Source organism: Lathamus discolor, chromosome 13 (genome assembly GCF_037157495.1).
Source record: "Lathamus discolor isolate bLatDis1 chromosome 13, bLatDis1.hap1, whole genome shotgun sequence".
Taxonomy (NCBI): domain Eukaryota; kingdom Metazoa; phylum Chordata; class Aves; order Psittaciformes; family Psittacidae; genus Lathamus; species Lathamus discolor.
The window spans coordinates 1,831,189-1,849,848 of NC_088896.1; the positions used below are offsets into that span (position 1 = coordinate 1,831,189).

The following is an 18,660-nucleotide window of genomic DNA, read 5'->3' on the forward strand; positions in this document are numbered from 1 at the left end:
TCGGAGCGAGTAACCCCAGGCTGATGTAACTCTGCTTGTGCCTGAAACACCACAAACTGATGAGAGAAAGGAGTGAATGGTTGTTTACAGAACTGCTTCTGCTCCTGCTGTAAAAATGTACTAATTGCTAAAGTTTGGGTTGGCCGCATTACCTCAGGCCTGGACCTTCTCTAGCAATTACCCACAGTTCATCAATATCCTGATATCTCTTGTGGGAATTTAGCTTCCAGTAGTTAAGTTTTATGAACAAAACCAGCCAAATATGCTTATCTCTGCTACCGCATTTGTGTGCAAGGAGCAGATGAGATCAGTGAGCAGAGCAACAAGACCCTTCACTGTTTCACATCAAAACTGATGATAAAAGGAACGCGAAAGGGCCATTATAGCAAACAGTATGTGGATGTAATTTTCCAGGAGCCCCACTCAAGTCTCAAGAACCAATACAGTTGCTCTATTCATGCCCGAACAGAATGAGCCCATGATGAAGCAGCAAATTACCATTAGAGTCGGTTCATCCAAGGGAATGCTGAAATGTCTACAGAAACAGAATAGAGTGGGAAATAACAGGAGATGTGCTGAAACACTGCAGTCCTATTCACTGCCTCCTAAGACAGATTATAAGACAGTTATAGAAGACATTACGTTTATGTGTATAAATGGCAGAAAAACAAGAGCTTACCTGATGATAGCCATTATAGTCCATGTTTGCTGGGAGGGGGAAGCCTGGAGCCAGGAGGAGCTCTCCCTCCAGCATTTCTGGCTTAATAAATTCTTCCAAATAGGTTCTGCAGAGCCGCCTGTCCCAGTCATCTGTAATGTGTCCTCCATACATGATCTCACCAAAGAGGTAGCGTAAATCATCATATGGGACCTGAGGAATGAAGCAGGAGGGTGTGAAGGAGGTTCAGGCGGCCAGAGCTCCACCAGCCGCGTTGCTGAGCTGCAGTCTACAGCACTGAGCCCTGATCTGCACAGTGAGTGCTTCCACTTCACTATTCCAGTTTCCAAAGTAAACAAGCATTAGGTAGTAGTTAAATCCTGCCCAAGGAAAACTGGATCACAGCATAGATTTTGGGCATGTTCAGACTGAAGTGCAGATTTACTCTCAGCTCTGTTAAACCAAAGACCACTGTGTATTTTCAATTAATAAAGACCACAGGCACTATTTGCTATGATGTGTAAGCTGCTACAGACGTGGGGGGCACTGAAGCTTCCCGTCTCACCACAAAGGTACACTGAACTGTGAAGTTACAAACCCAAAGATGCCAAGGAAATGGCATTTAAGGAGACTTCCCAGGAGTTTCAGCACAAGCCAGCCCATGGCTGAGGGTTAAAAGCCACCAACCAGCCCACCTTTGATTCACACACCTTTGAGCTGGCCTCCAGGTAATTATACAGCACATTCACAGAGATGGTGAGGTCTCCAGTGTTGAAGGGGTAGGACCGGTTCCAGCCTTGGGGACCAAACTTGCGCCTTTCTGCCACCACAGCATGGAAATAGCAGAGGGCAAAGAGGATGCTCTTGAATTCATGCTCTCGGGTGCACATCTCCAGGGTATCCTGCAATCCAAGCAGAGAGGCAGGGCTGTGTGAATCCACACTGCCCGCAGTCTCTTTGGCTCTCAGGGTCTCCTAAATACAACAGACTTTGGACAGGTGTGAAGTGATCTACCCAATTTGTTCATTTCTGCATAATATCCACAAGTCAGTAGCTTTTCACTGCAAATTTTAAAGCAAATTCGGATGCACATTTTCCAGACTAATATTTTTCTCTTCCAGTTCCAAGCAGCTTTGCACAGGAACACACACTGACGGCCACAAAAGGAAGGACATGTGCACTCACGCAATGCTCCACCACCTGCACATGTCCTACATCCCACACCAGAAAGATGGAGAGGCACCACACAGGGCAAGTGTGCCATCAGTGGAACTGGGACCATGGCCCTAAGCAAGGCTCCTGCTGAGGAGGACTGTACCTGCAAGAACTAAAGTCCATCACAGAGTGGAGTGGGTTGGAAAGGACCTTAAAGCTCCTCCAGTTCCAACCCCTGCCATGGGCAGGGACACCTTCCACTAGAGCAAGTTGTTTGTCCTGGGTTCAGCAGTAGCAGTCATTTTTTCTCCTTCTTAGTAGCTGGTTCAGCGCTGTGTTTTGACTTTCAGCCTGGGAACAGCACTGATAACAGCGATGGTTTTAGTTGCTGCTCAGTAATGTTTAGTCTGACCAAGAACTTTCTGAGTCTCGTGGTCTGCCAGGGAGGAGGGGAAGCCGGGAGGAAGCAGAGACAGGACACCTGACCCAAACTAGCCAAAGAGGTATTCCATACCACAGCACGTCATGCCCAGTATAGAAACTAGGGGCAGTTACCTGGAAGGGTGAGATCACGCTGGGGTCAGGCTGGGTATCAGTTGGCGGGTGGTGAGTGGTTGTATTCTCTTCCCTTGCTATTTTCCTTATCATTATTACCATTGGTGGTAGCAGCAGTGATTTGTGTTATACCTTAGTTACTGGACTGCTCTTATCTCAACCCGTGGGAGTTACATTCTTTTGATTCTCCTCCCCATCTCTCCGAGAGCTGGGGGGAGGAAGGGAAGGGAGAGTGAGAGAACAGCTGTGTGGTACTGAGTTACCAGTTGAGCTTAAACCACGACATCGCTCCAAGCCCCTGTGTCCAACCTGGCCTTGAACACTGCCAGGGATGGGGCAGCCACAGCTTCTCTGGGCACCCTGTGCCAGCGCCTCAGCACCCTCACAGGGAACAGCTTCTGCCTTACATTTAACCTGAAATTTCCCTTTTCAGTTTGAACCCATCACCCTTTGTTCTATAACTGCAGTCTCTGCTGAAGAGTTCCTCCCTAGCACCCTTGTAGCCCCCTTCAGACACTGGAAGCTGCTCTGAGGTCTCCACACAGCTTCGCTTCTCCAGGCTGAACAGCCCCAATGTTCTCAGCCTGTCTTTATATGGGAGATGCTGCAGCGCCTGATCATCCTCGTGATGACATTCGTTTCTTTTCATGAAAAGACTCTTTTCTTGGTGCCACAGAGGGTGTGGGTCAATGTCAGTCATTGTAACACAGTGATTAGAAACTGCTCTGTGGCCTCACTAAACGCTGCAGGGCAGAAGGCACCTGGAGCAGTGGGACATGGGGACACGGATCGAGCGCTGGTGGCTCCCTGGGGCAAGCCTGTGTGTCAGGACAGGCCAGAGCCCAGCGTGTCTCAATGCTGGAAGCAGCCACGCTTCTGTTGACCCCACTTTCCACATGACACAAAGGGCAAGAGCTAACTGCTCACATTTATGATGATCCATTCCTGGAGACACAGACCATTGTATCCTGCTGCTCAGAACAATCACTACCTTCATTCACACACCTCAGCAGCCCTGCTCTCACATTAAGATCCTGGCTGTTAAACCTGGAGCAACCAGAAGGGCCTGAAGGCAGCCTCTCTCCTGGGACTGCCTTTTTGGATCACTAGTGCTGAAGTTACCACGGCCTCTCCACCGTGGCAATGTGCAAGGCAAACCTTGCGGGACTGCTTTCCTTTCTGTCCAGGCAGCCTCTTGTCGTCAGCCCAGGCAAGAGTAACCCCATCCTGCCATGGATCTCACTCACTGGTCCATGGGGCAGAGAAATGTGGACAGGTCATCACTATTTTGCACTTAGATGCTGGTTTGGAGGGGATCTCAAGTGCAGGAGGTAAGTGCTGAGCAGGTGAAGCGGGGAGGCACTACACAAGGATTAATGCGAGTAGTCAGGAAAGATTATTCCATTTTTATCTCCTGTCATTCATCATCTTGAACTCCATGGAATGTCCTGGAGAGCAAGGGGAGGGGAGAGCCTTCACCCCCAGGAGCATTTCCATCCTGCTCCTTTCAATCAGACAGTAATTAGCATTTTCTAAATTGCTGGGGCATTATAAAACCTCTCATCAGAAATCCTGGAGCGAGTGGGTGGGGCCCCTTCACCCCTCATTTCCCTGCTTTCTGCGGAATGGATGTTCAGATTTAGCTTTCAGCTGAAAGCTACAAAGAAGGCCCATTATTCTGTGCGGGGAATATTGTTCTGCTTTGTGAGTGCAGAAAAATGCACAACTGAAGAGGGAGGCCAAATGAGACTGAACTGGATTCGTACTCAGCGTTCATTCAGGCAAGCTCCCCTTGTAGTCCAGGAACGGTTTCTAAAATAAGAAAGGTGCTCAGCAGATACTGGAACCAGTTCTTCATCAGGTGGCTGATAATGAAGGGAGCAAAGAGCGCTGTCCCATCGAGGGGAAAACCGGGGTTTGGGACTGTTCTTGATCATCTTATACAGTTAGTCAACTTGTACAATTTAGAGCAATGGATTCAATCTTTTCAGTCCATCCCCTGAGCTCTGTTACGCCCTTCAGCTGATTACAGGTCTAACAGTGGAGGTTTTTAGGATAAAGATGATGAAGTCACACAAGTGCCCTTTGTAGTCTGTGTCACAATAACAGAGTGGATTTAAAGGGGCTGTCCCTGTGGAGGGATGGTGAAGGGGCTGGTGTAGCTACTCCCTCCTTATTTAGATGCTTGCTGAACTGTGGAGGTCAGAGCCACGATATCCTGGATGTACTATTCCCAGGGAGGGTTTGCATGAGAGGACGTGGAGCTGTTGGAGCAAGTCCAGAGGAGGCCACGAGGATGGGTGCTGGAGCACCTCCCATACAAAGACAGGCTGAGAACATTGGGGCTGTTCAGCCTGGAGAAGAGAAGCTGCTTGGAGACCTCAGAGCAGCTTCCAGTGTCTGAAGGGATCTACAAGGATGCTGGAAAGGGACTCTTCATCAGGGACTGCACTGATAGGACAAGGGGTGATGGGTTAAAATTGAAACGGGAAGTTCAGGTTAGATGTAAGGAAGAAGTTCTTTACTGTGAGGGTGCTGAGGTGCTGGCACAGGGTGCCCAGAGAAGCTGTGGCTGCCCCATTCCTGGCAGTGTTCAAGGCCAGGTTGGACACAGGGGTTTGGAGCAAGCTGCTCCAGTGGAAGGGGTTCCCTGCCCGTGGCAGGGGATGGAGCTAGATGATCTTAGGGACCCTTCCAACACAAAGCAGTCTAGGATTCTATATTTCCCATCATCTCCACATGCTTTACTTCTGTGTCCTCTGCACTTTGTTGCAGCTCAGTCAACAAAGAGTGGAGATGGTGCCTGCTGTAATAGGAGTGTGTGTAAGTGGTCACCATGCAATAAAAGTAATGAGCAACCTGCCGTCGGCTATTCTGCTTGTGGGCCAGCAATTCTCAAGGTGGCCTACTTCATCCTCGCCTGGCAAAGCCAGTCCTCCCTGCAGGGAGATTTCAGCTCTAATTTGCACCACTTCAGGTGTCAGCAAGGTTTTCAGCTGAATGAATGGCCTTTGGGCACACACCACCATATCCCCTACACTGTTCTGAAGAGTGCTATGAGATGTGACCACATCAGCAGTTCTGAACCTCTAACCCTGGTTAAACAGAAGGGCATAAAAGCAAGGTTTAGCCTGAAATGTGACAAAAGTCTCCCAAATGCTGTATTCAGAAGTTTGATTCTGTAACAAAATAGCTTTTCTATGGTGTGAAAATGATTAAACTGGGCAGAAGCCTGGTATCCTGTGACCTTCTGCAAGAAAGAGGCCATTCAGGATCACTTGAGTCCTCACTTGGAAAAATCAGTGCTTGGAAAGAGATCTGTGCCGAGCTCCTGGAGAAGAGAGGAGGGAGTTGTTGGATCCCTGATGCAAAGGGACTGCAGAAGAAGCAATGCTCCCACACATCACACTCTACTTGGGGCACCACAGCAGCTCCAGTCCTACCTGTCTCCAGTCGACAGCGCTGTGGTCCTACCTGGTTGAAGTTGTCGAGGGCTTTGTGCAGGTTTGCGTGCATCCCGGTTGGGGCTTCATTGGTGATTTTGATGGAGTTCTCCAGGATGCCCTGCGGAATGATGTGGCTCTCAGAGGAAGGTGCCGGCTCTGCGCTAATGAAGACACGGAAGTCCTGGTGGCTGCCCTCACTGTGCTGCTCCAGCTTCTTCTCCAAGGAACTCAGCCACTTGGCCACCAGGTGGATGTTCTGAAGGGATGAAGGGTACAAGGCTGCATCAGTCACTCCCCTTTACACCAGTGCTGGGCAGGCACCAAATCCATCACACCAACAAATGGCACCCACCAAAGCTATGCTGTAGGACTTGGTACTTGTCCCAGTACTGCCTGTGAGCAACTCAGAGCCCCAAATGTTCAGTTACATCAAGTACACTTTTAAATTCAAAGATCAGTATAAATCATCAGCAATGAAGCAAGCCAGTGTAGGGCTGTTTGGGTAATCATAAACTCATAGAATGGCTTGGGCTGGAAAGGACATTTAGATCATCCAGTTCCAACCCCCTTGTCCCAGGCCACGGGCAGGGACCCCTTCCACTGGAGCAGTTTGCTCCAAGCCCCTTTGTCCAACCTGGCCTTGAGCACTGCCAGGGATGGGGCAGCCACGGCTTCTCTGGGCACCCTCAGCAACCTCACAGGGAACAGCTTCTGCCTAAGATCTCATCTCAATCCATAAATTGCCAGACAACTCCTGCCAGAGGCCAAGCCTCCATCCCTGAGACAGAGGCTGCTTCAGAAACATGGGTCAAGAGAACTGTTATTTGAGGGAACCATGGACACCTTGCATCTGCCTGTTCTCTTGCCCCAAATCTGATTCATGTGGCTGGGAACAACACTGGTTTTTAGAACCGCATGAATTCAGTCTCTTCCCCTGGAAGGATGAGGGTTGTGCTCATTTCACATGGATGACGTGGAGCCTGGGGGCTTGTGGGAGACAAGGAGGAGATGCCTGAGCAAAGGAACCACACTCTTGGAAGCTCTGCCTTGTGGTAAACAGTGACTCTGTGAAAGGCAGTAGACAAAATGCAATTACATCTGACTGCGGATGCACCAGTGCTTGTCTGATGCATTTAGGATTTCATGAGATGAGGTAATCCCCAGGGTCCTGGCAACCAGCTCACTCTGAAAACACAAGTGTAATAATGAAGTGGGAGTGGACCAAAACCTGTAACCAAAGAGCTTTGAGCAGCCACAGAGATTTACTAATCTAAGGAAAGAGATCAACAAAACAGCAAAAGAAAACCTGTGCATTATCTGTGTAATCATAGACTCCATACCTGACCTTAAGCATTTCACCTTTAATTGGTAGTTTCTTCCTACATCTGCTTTTGTGTTGTTACGTGGCTGAAAAATAATTGCTTTTGCTGCTGCTGACATGACACCAACGATCATTATTTGTCAGTATCACCGCCTTCTAACAGCCAATTTAGGGCATATTTCTAATCTAATGATAATGGAGTGCATTTCTACACAATCCTTTTGTGATAGAAGGGATGGAAAAGAGGAATATATTGAGCAAAACATGGGCTGGCACTGAGAATTCCTGACTCCATCAAATGGCTGTGTCTGTAAAACCCAGACAGATGATGTGCAGGGGATTCACAGCTTTGAAGGAAACTTTGCAAATGAATTCTCTGCAGTCAGATAACACAACTTGACAGGGTGTGACTAATGACAACATAGGAGGTCATAATACTTTAATATGTCAATTATCAATAACAACATAACACAGACAATGCTGCAGTAACACCAACCACAGCTGAGCTACATGTTGCTCAAAGAACCACCTCCTCTTGCTTGTTTGGAAACCTGCCTCCACCAGTGTCATGGGTTACCTCTACGTCTTATTCAGGAGAAAGAGGAGATAGTTCAGCCTACCCACCTTCTTTTGGCTCAGGGCTTCACGCACGCCCAATACTATCTCCCTAAACCCCACTGTACAGTTTACACTGCACCAGTTTTACTTCCTTCGTGTTCCATAAGATCCCTGAAGACATAGTTACCCAGGACACAGCAAGGTTGTTTCATCCCATTTTTTTCTCTTAGCCAGATTTTGGTCTGTGAAAGAGCTGTTGTGCATGGGTAAAAGACCACTCCCCATCATCTCTGGGTTTTCACAGCTTATGTCTAGGTCTGTGCTGCAGGCAGAAATAGGCAGAGGTCTCCAATTCATTACCTTGCTTTATGAATGGACGGCCAACTCCTGCTGACAAGAAGGGAAAAAGACACCTGAAACATCTTCCCAGGGCCACAGCACTTTGCCCTGTATCATTGCCCCACTTTGTGCTATGGCACACAAGTGACTGAGAGCAGGTACCAGAGGATGAAGGTCTGTGGCAAGAGCTGGGCTGCACGTGAAGGAACCCGGGGTGGGGGGGACCAGATGCTTCCCTTTGGGAATTTACTTCTAAGCACCTCTGTGTGTTTGTACTTCACAAGGCAGAACATATAGCACAGGATGCAAGTGTTGCTATGGTAACCATCAGAAATAGCACCATGTACATATAAAGCAGCACACACTCCACGATGTGCTTGCTCCCTTTGCTGAGAGCAACTGGAGACCCTTCACATTCCTGAAAGGGGCTCTCTCCTTCATGCCTTATCACAGATCACTGGAGCAATGAGAATGAGTTGCTTTTACAAAGTCTCATTCTCTCGTGAGATGCTCTCAGAAAATAGTCACCACATTCACAGTAAATCCAAAAGCTACAATTTACAGCCCAGAGACAGCCCAGCACCTTAATACACAATGCATTGTGATAGGATATGAAACAGGGGGCTCTGCAGAGGGTCTCTTCCCTTGCCATGCTTACTGCCAATGGTAGGGTGAGGTTTCATCCCACGAGAAGGTGCCACACATAGTCAGGAACAGCTCCGTCCTTCCGCAGGCAGCCCTATGGTCATGTGAATACTACTACAGGACCAAAATGGATAAGCACAGACCCTGCCGCCAGTGCCTGCTCATACGTCTGAGAGACCTGGACCTCAGCCTAAATGGAGCCATTACTGGTAGGGGAAACTTCTGGGATTTGCCAGGCCAGAGAGCAAATGAGCAGGAAGTACAGAGAATCCAGACTGACCTGAACTCCCCAGAGTTTTGAAGACAATGTTGGAGTTTCTATTGCGAAATTTCGCTTCATAAGACAGAAAGATTTAAAGGTAGGTAGTGACGAGCAGGTGAAATGTACAGCAAAGGGCACGTTCTTGATTAAACTCAAGAAATGGAAGAAAGATTCCATTGCATTTGTGTTTTAACCCAAAATTAGTCCTGAGACACCGGTGCTGGGACTGGTGCTGTTTAATATTTTCATCAATGACCTGGATGAGGGAACTGAGTGCACCCTCAGCAAGTTTGCTGATGACACAAAACTGGGAGGAGTGGCTGACACACCAGAGGACTGTGCTGCCATTCAGCGAGACCTGGACAGGCTGGAGAGTTGGGCGGGGAGAAACTTGATGAAATTTAACAAGGGCAAGTGTAGAGTCTTGCATCTGGGGAAGAACAACCCCATGTACCAGTACAGGTTGGGGGTTGACCTGCTGGAAAGTAGCGAAGGGGAAAGGGACCTGGGGGTCCTGGTGGACAGGAGGATGACCATGAGCCAGCAATGTGCTCTTGCGGCCAAGAAGGCAAATGGCATCTTAGGGTGCATTAGAAAGGGAGTGGTTAGTAGGTCAAGAGAGGTTCTCCTCCCCCTCTACTCAGCCTTGGTGAGGCCGCATCTGGAATATTGCGTCCAGTTCTGGGCCCCTCTGTTCAAGAAGGACAGGGAATTGCTTGAAGGAGTCCAGCGCAGAGCCACAAAGATGATTAAGGGAGTGGAACATCTCCCTTATGAGGAGAGGCTGAGGGAGCTGGGTCTCTTTAGCTTGCAAAAGAGGAGACTGAGGGGTGACCTCATCAATGTTTACAAATATGTAAAGGGTGGGTGTCAGGATGATGGAGCTAGGCTTTTTTCAGTGATATCCAGTGACAGGACAAGGGGCAATGGGTGTAAACTGGAGCATAGGAAGTTCCACGTTAACATCAGGAAGAACTTCTTTACTGTAAGAGTGACAGAGCACTGGAACAGGTTGCCCAGGGGGGTTGTGGAGTCTCCTACACTGGAGATATTCAAGGCCTGCCTGGACAAGTTCCTGTGTGATGTACTGTAGGTTACCCTGCTCTTGCAGGGGGGGTTGGACTAGATGATCTTTTGAGGTCCCTTCCAACCCTTGGGATTCTGTGATTCTGTGATTCTGTTTCTATAGCAGTTGCACAACAAAACTGGGATTGCAGCAGTTACAAAGGTATTGAAAGCCCAATAGAAACTTCATTCCATCCCAGATCAATATTTGGATTACTTGCGGGTCTGTAACTGGATTTGCTTTTGGAAAAACTTGGGAATGGCTGTCACATGAGGCAGGATGGAAGACAGCTGTCTGAAATCCAAAACCTTTCTCCATCAGAGTATTAGTCTGAAAATCATGAAGAAGGACTGGAGGAAGAGTGGGTATTTCTCCTTTTACATATATCTAAGGATGAAAAGATACTGTGGCTGGAAGGAAAACCAATTTGCTGAAGCAGAGGCTTAGTGCCAAATGCTTACATGTGCTTTGAATGGCCAATGTATCTCATACAGGCCAGTACACGTCTGCTGCTCGTAGCTAGGACTAGTGATGAAGTACACGGAAAAGGGCTCCATTGTATTTACAAGGCAGTAAGAAGGGCTCCGCCAATGCCTGAATCACAGCTTTGCTCTGGGATATCCCTGTCATTCCATTTGGTACATGAACCTGACCCAGTGAAGCAACAACCTGTGGAAATGGAAAGATGCTCAAGAATAAAATTCACTTGATCACATAGAGTTAAGTGACATTTTGGCCAATGGATGAAGACTACAAGTAAATTCAGAGTATTTAATGTCTGCCCTTTTCTCTGCATCAGTTCATTCAGACATACCTCTGGGAACATGCAAACAGATTTCACTGTTTCTTTACTATTAGGCTGATAAACAGAATTTGGTGCTAGGGATGGTCACTGTCTTAGCAAAAACCTTTAAAGAAGACCCAGAGAGGAAAACTGGGCAGAGACAGTTTATGACAACTTCTAGTTTAGTGCTCCCTGATGTGCAAAGCTGTTTCCTCCCTATACAAGGGAGACTACATGCATCATAGAATCATAGAATCCCAGAATGGTTTGAGTTGGAAGGGACCTTAAAGCTCCTCCAGCTCCAACCCCTGCCACGGGCAGGGACCCCTTCCACTGGAGCAGCTTGCTCCAAGCCCCTGTGTCCAACCTGGCCTTGAGCACTGCCAGGGATGGGGCAGCCACAGCTTCTCTGGGCACCCTGTGCCAGCGCCTCAGCACCCTCACAGGGAAGAGCTTCTGCCTTAGCTCTAATCTAAATTTTCCCTCTCTGCTTTTGTTTCCATTTGTGGGTTTTTTTCTGATGGGTTTTATTTTTTCGTGTGTATTTTCGGAATGCCAAAGCAGTTTTCTTCATTTTGCCTCCTACAGTGCCAGCAGGCAACACTGGCTGGTCAATACAGTTGAGAAGGATTTGGCCTCAGGACAACAGCCCTTCCCAGCAGAACAGTGATCCTGCTTTTGTAATCCATTTAGGACTTTCCAACTGTTTCAATATCCCTTAACAACTAATTCCCACAAATCTATTTCCCCAACTCATTATTGCTCACAGTACTTGACTATTATTATTTCTGGTTCCAATCAAGGACCAGGAATGAACATGTGTAAAAGGCACCTATGTGATCACACCCAGTGTTTGTCTTGGAGAACACGTGTATGAGTTGATATCAGACAGCAAATGCAGTGGATGGAAGGAGAGCTCTACTTCACGTGAGCTGAGGAGTTATTCAGTGGATACCAAAATACAGAAGTGACCGTAACAGTTGCTTTTTGTCTTCTCAAAAGCAAATGGGAAGCCTGAGTATAACTGTTGGGTGGATGCAATACAGCCTCCAAAGCATGAGTTTGATTAACCAGGGTAAAATTACTCTGACTGCCTCTTGATGTCTGCTCTATCCTCCTTCATTATTAAAGCCACGACCCTCAAATCCTGGGACACTTTTGCCCATTGAATTGTCTGTCCCATTCCCAGTCCTGTGCAACTGATCTACAAACACTCCTGAAACTGTTTGCAAGGTGCAAGCATTGCAGGAAAGGTCTTGCAAATAAACTGCCATAAGGCAAATATTTGTTATGATCCACTTCCGAGTGAAATGACAGGAGAATCCTCAGGGAGACTCTTGCCCACTGACTCCTGCCGTGATGAGTTTGGATACTGATTTTACTACTTTCTTGGTGACAACTGAGCCCCACTGCTCTGTTGTCACTTCGTGTGCCTAAACTGAGACACCAAATGCAGAAGCTGGAGAGAAGTGGCACTGCCTGCCTCAAACACCCATAGGATGTTCCCAAGAGTGAAGTGTCACCGAGGCACAACTCCAGCTCCTAGTGCAGACCTCACTGCCTCGACTTCTTAGAAAGTCTAGGCCTATAAATACAAAGGAAGAGCTCTGATCTCCGTGTTGAATCGGCCTTGCCCATATTGTTTTATTCCAAACCAAGCACAACACACAACGGCACCACAGAAAGTCCCAGGTAACTGAATGACACTGAGGAGACACAACTCTGGCACAAGGCAGCGCAGCCCATCCCAGTGGCCACTGCTGTGACTGCCAAGTTTGCCCCATGCAGTTTGTACCAAACCCTGCTAGTGTCCAGCTGAATAAAGCTCCTCTCTAAGCTCACGGGGAACCTGTCTGCTCTGTGCTACCAGAGACAGTCACGCTTGGTAGGTGTTGCTGGAAAACCATTAGCCAACCATCTGAATTATTCTTTCCTATAAATTTGATTTTTGTAGTTGTTCTGGTTTCATCTTCGGTGTCTGTTGAGACGTCTTACTGATTGCTCTGACCACAGAAGAATCATAGAATCATAGAATAGTTAGGGTTGGAAAGGACCTTAAGAGCATCCAGTTCCAGCCCCCTGCCATGGGCAGGGACACCTCACACTAAACCAGGTCACCCAAAGCTCTGTCCAGCCTGGCCTTGGACATCACCAGGGATGGAGCATTCACAACTTCCCTGGACAACCCATTCCAATGCCTCACCACCCTTAAAGAACTTCCTCCTTATATCCAATCTAAACTTCCCCTGTTCAAGTTTGAACCCGTTACCCCTTGTCCTGTCACTACAGTCCCTGATAAAGTGTCCCTCCCCAGCATCCCTATAGGCCCCCTTCAGATACTGGAAGGCTGCTCTGAGGTCCCCACGCAGCTTCTCTTCTCCAGGCTGAACAGCCCCAACTTCCTCAGCTTGTCTTCATACGGGAGGTGCTCCAGTCCCCTGATCATCCTCGTGGCCTCCTCTGGACTTGTTCCAACAGTTCCATGTCCTTTTTATGTTGAGGACACCAGAACTGCGCACAGTGCTCCAGGTGAGGTCTCACAAGAGCAGAGCAGAGGAGCAGGATCACCTCCTTCGCCCTGCTGGTCACTCTCCTTTTGATGCAGCCCAGGATACGGTTGCTTTCTAGGCTCAATCTCACACTGAAGCCGGCTCATGTTCAGTTTCTCATCAACCAGCACCCCCAAGTCCTTCTCCTCAGGGCCGCTCTGAATCTCTTCTCTGCCCAGTCTGTAGCTGTGCCTGGGATTGCTCCAACCCAGGTGTGGGACCTTGCACTTGTCATGGTTGAACTTCATGAGGCTGGCATCAGCCCACCTCACAAGAAGATGTGAATGGATGAAATAAAACCACTTCAGGCCCATAGCACTCATCTGCTGCCACTGAAGCAACAGATATGGAAGCTGACACTGCTAGCAGATCATTTAAAGATCTAACCATCGTTGTAGAAAAGAGCCTTCACTTTGCATTACTAAATGGAATATGTCTTAAAAAGCTGCCTGTTTTTTTTGTCACCACCTCAAAGGCAGATGCCAGTATTGCAACCATCTGTATTCAAAGCTCTTGAAAAGCTCGGCATTGTCTACCTTAGAGGCAGCTTGCACAAGAAACAAAAATGAAGATCAGAATATCAGTGGCATTCCGTTTAAATCCAAGCCCAAGCCCATAGGCTCAGATCAGGACTCAAAGCTTTGTCTTAATCTTATTTTATCCAACCAGTTCAGTGATAATAAACATTTGTAAAATCCACATCTAGGAAAACAGAGGGGTTTTTAAGACCTGCAATGAGTACTGGCATCCCTGACTGCGTATCAGCAAACCAAAACACTCACTGAATAAGTGGCTCTGGAGACAGCACTTGACAGAGCTCCCTTTGCACCCTAAAAGGCTCTGAAACATTTTGCTGTGTTGTGATAACAGCTTCAAACATTTATTTACCTGTTTGGGGATGCACGAAGGAATCGACACCACTGTGGAGAGCCCTGCTTTCCCTGCGGTGGTGTGCATGTTGTCATTGATCATTTAAATACATGCGTAGTCTTGAGTGGTAGTGAGAGGAACAGCCTAACAGCTCTTAACAAAGCTCTATTTATTCATAAAGGAAATAAAATCACTGGAAAGTGTAGCACAACCTTCCCTCAGAGGACTGTAGTGATAGGACAAGGGGTGATGGGTTCAAACTGAAACAGGGGAAGTTCAGGTTGGATCTAAGGCAGAAGCTCTTCCCTGTGAGGGTGCTGAGGCGCTGGCACAGGGTGCCCAGAGAAGCTGTGGCTGCCCCATCCCTGGCAGTGCTCAAGGCCAGGTTGGACACAGGGGCTTGGAGCAAGCTGCTCCAGTGGAAGGGGTCCCTGCCCAAAGCAGGAGTTGGAGCTGGATGATCTTAATGTCCTTTCCAACCCAAACCATTCTATGATTCTACGACTCTCCACAACTACACACCCTTCAGAATGCTTTAAGAGCAAGAAAATCAAAACGGCGATGCCTGATAAAAGCAATAGGTAGCAGCAATGAACAGTTAGAAGGTGTCTGCTTTGGACACAGAGATGACCCCTTGTCACACCTCCCACCAGATAAGAATGACAGCCTGTCCTTGCTAAGGTGATCAACACCAGGCAGCCTGGGAGAGCAGCGGGACTGTTTCATGACACCGTACCTGAAGGATGACCCAGTGACCCTCCTTCGCAGCCAGATCTAGAGCTTGTTCAGCAACGACCTCTTGACCTTGTCCAAGGGAAACGTTGTGGAAGTTCCTGTTGTTAAAAGTATAACCAAGTTTCTTCCCTAAAATCAAAGAAGAAGAGAGATATTCAGCACTTACACCTGGACTGGCACACAGCACAGCTGAGCTCACACAGCAGGAGTGAGACAGAGTTCATAGAACCATGGAATGGTTTGGGTTGGACAGAATCTTAAAGCTCCTCCAGCTCCAACTCCTGCTTTGGGCAGGGACCTCTTCCACTGGAGCAGCTTGCTCCAAGCCCCTGTGTCCAACCTGGCCTTGAGCACTGCCAGGGATGGGGCAGCCACAGCTTCTCTGGGCACCCTGTGCCAGCGCCTCAGCACCCTCACAGGGAAGAGCTTCTGTCTTAGATCTAACCTGAACTTCCCCTGTTTCAGTTTGAACCCATCACCCCTTGTCCTATATCATTGCAGACCCTGATGAAAAATCCCCCTCCTGCATCCTCGTAGCCCCCTTCAGGTACTGGAAGCTGCGCTGAGGAGTTCAGTCATATCAAAATCCCCCACAGAAGATCTACCACACTTATAATAGTATCTTGTCTCCTCCTTGCCAAAGCACTGAAAACAGCAGTAGCTTCTTCCAAAGTACTTTTAATTACAGAGCAGCCCCAACACAGAGGTACATTATCACCAAGTGCTTGCTGTTTAAAGAATGTTATTCCCCTGCAACCCCATGTAAAAACCTATTTTACACTGGTAGAAAACGAAAATAGTTTCCTGCTGATTAAACAGGCTTTGAACAAGACACAGCTCTGTGGGGAGATGCACCCTGCGGTGCGCGCTAGACCTAGCAGTAGGGTTAGGAAGCCACTAGGTTTTGAGGAGGCAGCTGAAGTGTGAGCTTCCTGTGGCCTTGAGCACGGCCTCCTGGGTCTGCTCCCAAACCCCACGTATTTTACGGTCCTGCTCTGGAGCACTGACGGCAGTTATTTTGTGTTTCTTCACTTTGTGATGCTCCTTCAGACTCCACTGATTTCTCTGTAGCGTCCCAGTGCCTCAGATCCTTTAAGTGACCATGGCTAAAGATCTCACATTGAGTTTTCTGAATCTATCCCACAGAGATGGGGGACACCAGCCGCCACTTGTCTCACGGAAGAAGCAAATGCCTGGAGCAAGCTACCTCTGCTGAGTGCTCCTCAGAAGATGAGCATCAATTTGTGCTGCGGGATGGAAGCAGCCCAACCAACAACCGACATCCACACCGGCTCCGCACAGGATAGTAGGATGTGCTCCGCTCAGCCAGGGAGTCACACATGTCCCACATGCTGATCCCTCGGGATTGCCTACACTTTTCCCTGCATGCAGATGGTGCACCCTTAATTCCCGATTTCTGCTAAAAGCAGCCAAGTGTTATAGTACAACAAGGAAAAGATTCGTCTTGCAAGACTTGGGATTCAGCTCTTGGTACAAGATTGGAAACAGATGGCCACAAGTAAAACAAACATCCAAACTCTTCCAGTTGCTCAAGCTCTCTACTTAGCCTTACTACAGCAACCCCCTGGGATACAGCTCTCCCCATATTGTACCATTTCCAGTTTCCTTTCTCACCATCTCTGGTGGCTGCCAACCTTGAGAGCTGCTAATCTCCTCCTCTGCCTTCAAGACCCACCCTCTCAGAAGGGACAGCACCTACTTCCAAAAGCAGAGTGCCCCCCCAAACCAGGTGATTAACACTAAGGTTAGTATCAGTTGTTATTTCCACTTCACAGATGATAGAAACAAGCCTGCAGAGGGATGCACAGTGAGTCTGTGCTGCTGCCTCAACACAGACAATGCAGCCTTCTTCCTTCCTCACTGGCTTGGAGAGGAGAGGGGATGGTACAGCCAGGCTGCCACAGGGAAGCAGGAAGCTTTCCCAGCCCTAAAGTGTTTCATAGAATCCCAGACTGGTTTGGGTTGGAAGGGACATTAGAGCTCCTCCAGCTCCAACCCCTGCCACGGGCAAGGACCCCTTCCACTGGAGCAGCTTGCTCCAAGCCCCTGTGTCCAACCTGGCCTTGAGCACTGCCAGGGATGGGGCAGCCACAGCTTCTCTGGGCACCCTGTGCCAGCGCCTCAGCACCCTCACAGGGAAGAGCTTCTGCAGCGTCCTCCCCATGTTGCCAAGGAAAGGTCCCATGAGTGAGCAGCATCTGGAAGAAGCCATCTTCCATTTATCAGAATTATCTAGCCAGAAATGAAACAATAAAACCTAATGAAGGGCAAAGAAAACATGCACCAGTGAACCCAACCCAAACCCCCATCGCGGCAGGTGTTAGGGACAGTGCAGCTGCACTGAAGCAATGCTTTTATTCCATTAGATCTTCTTTCACTTTTACTTGCTGTCACTTTTCTGGCTGACTGAGCCCAGGTGCTCACAGCTGCACTCAGCTTTACAATTCCAATTAAACCATTCCTGGTTGGATTGTAGTGTTTCATTTCCCATTCAAGAAAATAACACATTGAGAGACAGGATCATCGACATGGCTCCAAAAGAAAGCCAGGCACATGAGAGCACCTTCCTCAGGGGCATCCCCTTCAATTCACAATGATGAGACCTGGTGTCAGAGCAGAAAGAGCATGAAACATGAAAGAAAAATACCCAGAATCTCCCCACAGCTGAGAAATGGGATCTGGCTCAGGCTGCTCTGGGGTTTAATGTCTCTGGACGCTGCTTGTGGCAATGTGGGTAAAGACTGACTGAAGCCTTATTTTGGGATGCCACAAAAGGTGCATGACAGAGAAGAAAATAAGTCCACGGATCAGCATTTCTCCACCACTCGCCTGAGTGACGGCTTGGTTCAATGTTACTGGTTTCTATGCTGAGGCTGCCAACCTTGCTGATGTTTGGTCTGGAGACCTGCATACTGAAAACCTATGGCAGTCTGATACATGATTAATGCAATTTAAACACATCATACTCCACACTACAGGGAGCATCTGGGCTTGACTACAAGGCATGGTCTTGGAGATATGTGGGGTGCACTGCTGGAGAAGGAGAAAAGACATCTGAAGAGCCTGGTGATCTGGAGCAGCCCTAAAGCAGTACCCAAAGGCATCCAGAGGGATGGAGCCCCTCCACTGCCACAGTCTGGAAAGAAGTGACCACAGTTACCTGTGCTCAACAGTCAGAAGCAGCCCCATTTCCAGACCTCCTGTAATTGCCATATTGAGCCTGAAAATGGCAGTTTTTATGGTGGAGCTGAGACTCAGAGCAAATTCTGCACATTGGGAGCTTTAGAGCACAAGCACTGACTACGGCAGTCAGCGCACAACAGAAATCCCTGCCTTCTCAAATAAAGCACCTTAGAGACACCCCTTTGGCTCCAAAGCCAGCCAGCAGCACTACATCTGACCATCCACGCCAAAACCAACACAGGAAGGATGCGATTAAAAACTGGAAACTCTGTTACTAACCAGCAGACCATTACAGGGGACTGTTGCTTACTTTTAGCTATCAGAGAGTCATAGAATACCATGTTGGAAGAGACCTCAAGGGTCATCTGGTCTAACCTGTCTTGGCAAAAAGCAAGCTATGTGGCAGCATATGATATATCTCTGATGTAAATTATAGGCTGTGTACAAGGCCAAGTCAGAAATCACTGCAGTGTGAACCACGCTGGGAATTCAGGCAATGCAGGAAAGAGACAA

At 48.3% G+C, this 18,660-nt stretch overlaps 1 protein-coding gene across 5 annotated transcripts in view; it reads right to left on the reverse strand.

Annotated features, from left to right (window-relative positions):
• DNAH9 (dynein axonemal heavy chain 9) overlaps positions 1-18,660 on the reverse strand; it is a 145,493-nt gene that overhangs the window by 17,378 nt on the left and 109,455 nt on the right. For all 5 annotated transcript variants that reach the window (XM_065693329.1, XM_065693328.1, XM_065693330.1 and 2 more), the window contains 4 exons: positions 14,945-15,072; positions 5,843-6,070; positions 1,369-1,560; positions 680-871 (listed from right to left, as the gene is read on the reverse strand). In XM_065693329.1, the coding sequence (XP_065549401.1) occupies positions 680-871; positions 1,369-1,560; positions 5,843-6,070; positions 14,945-15,072 (740 nt within the window). The remainder of the gene's footprint in view (positions 1-679; positions 872-1,368; positions 1,561-5,842; positions 6,071-14,944; positions 15,073-18,660) is intronic.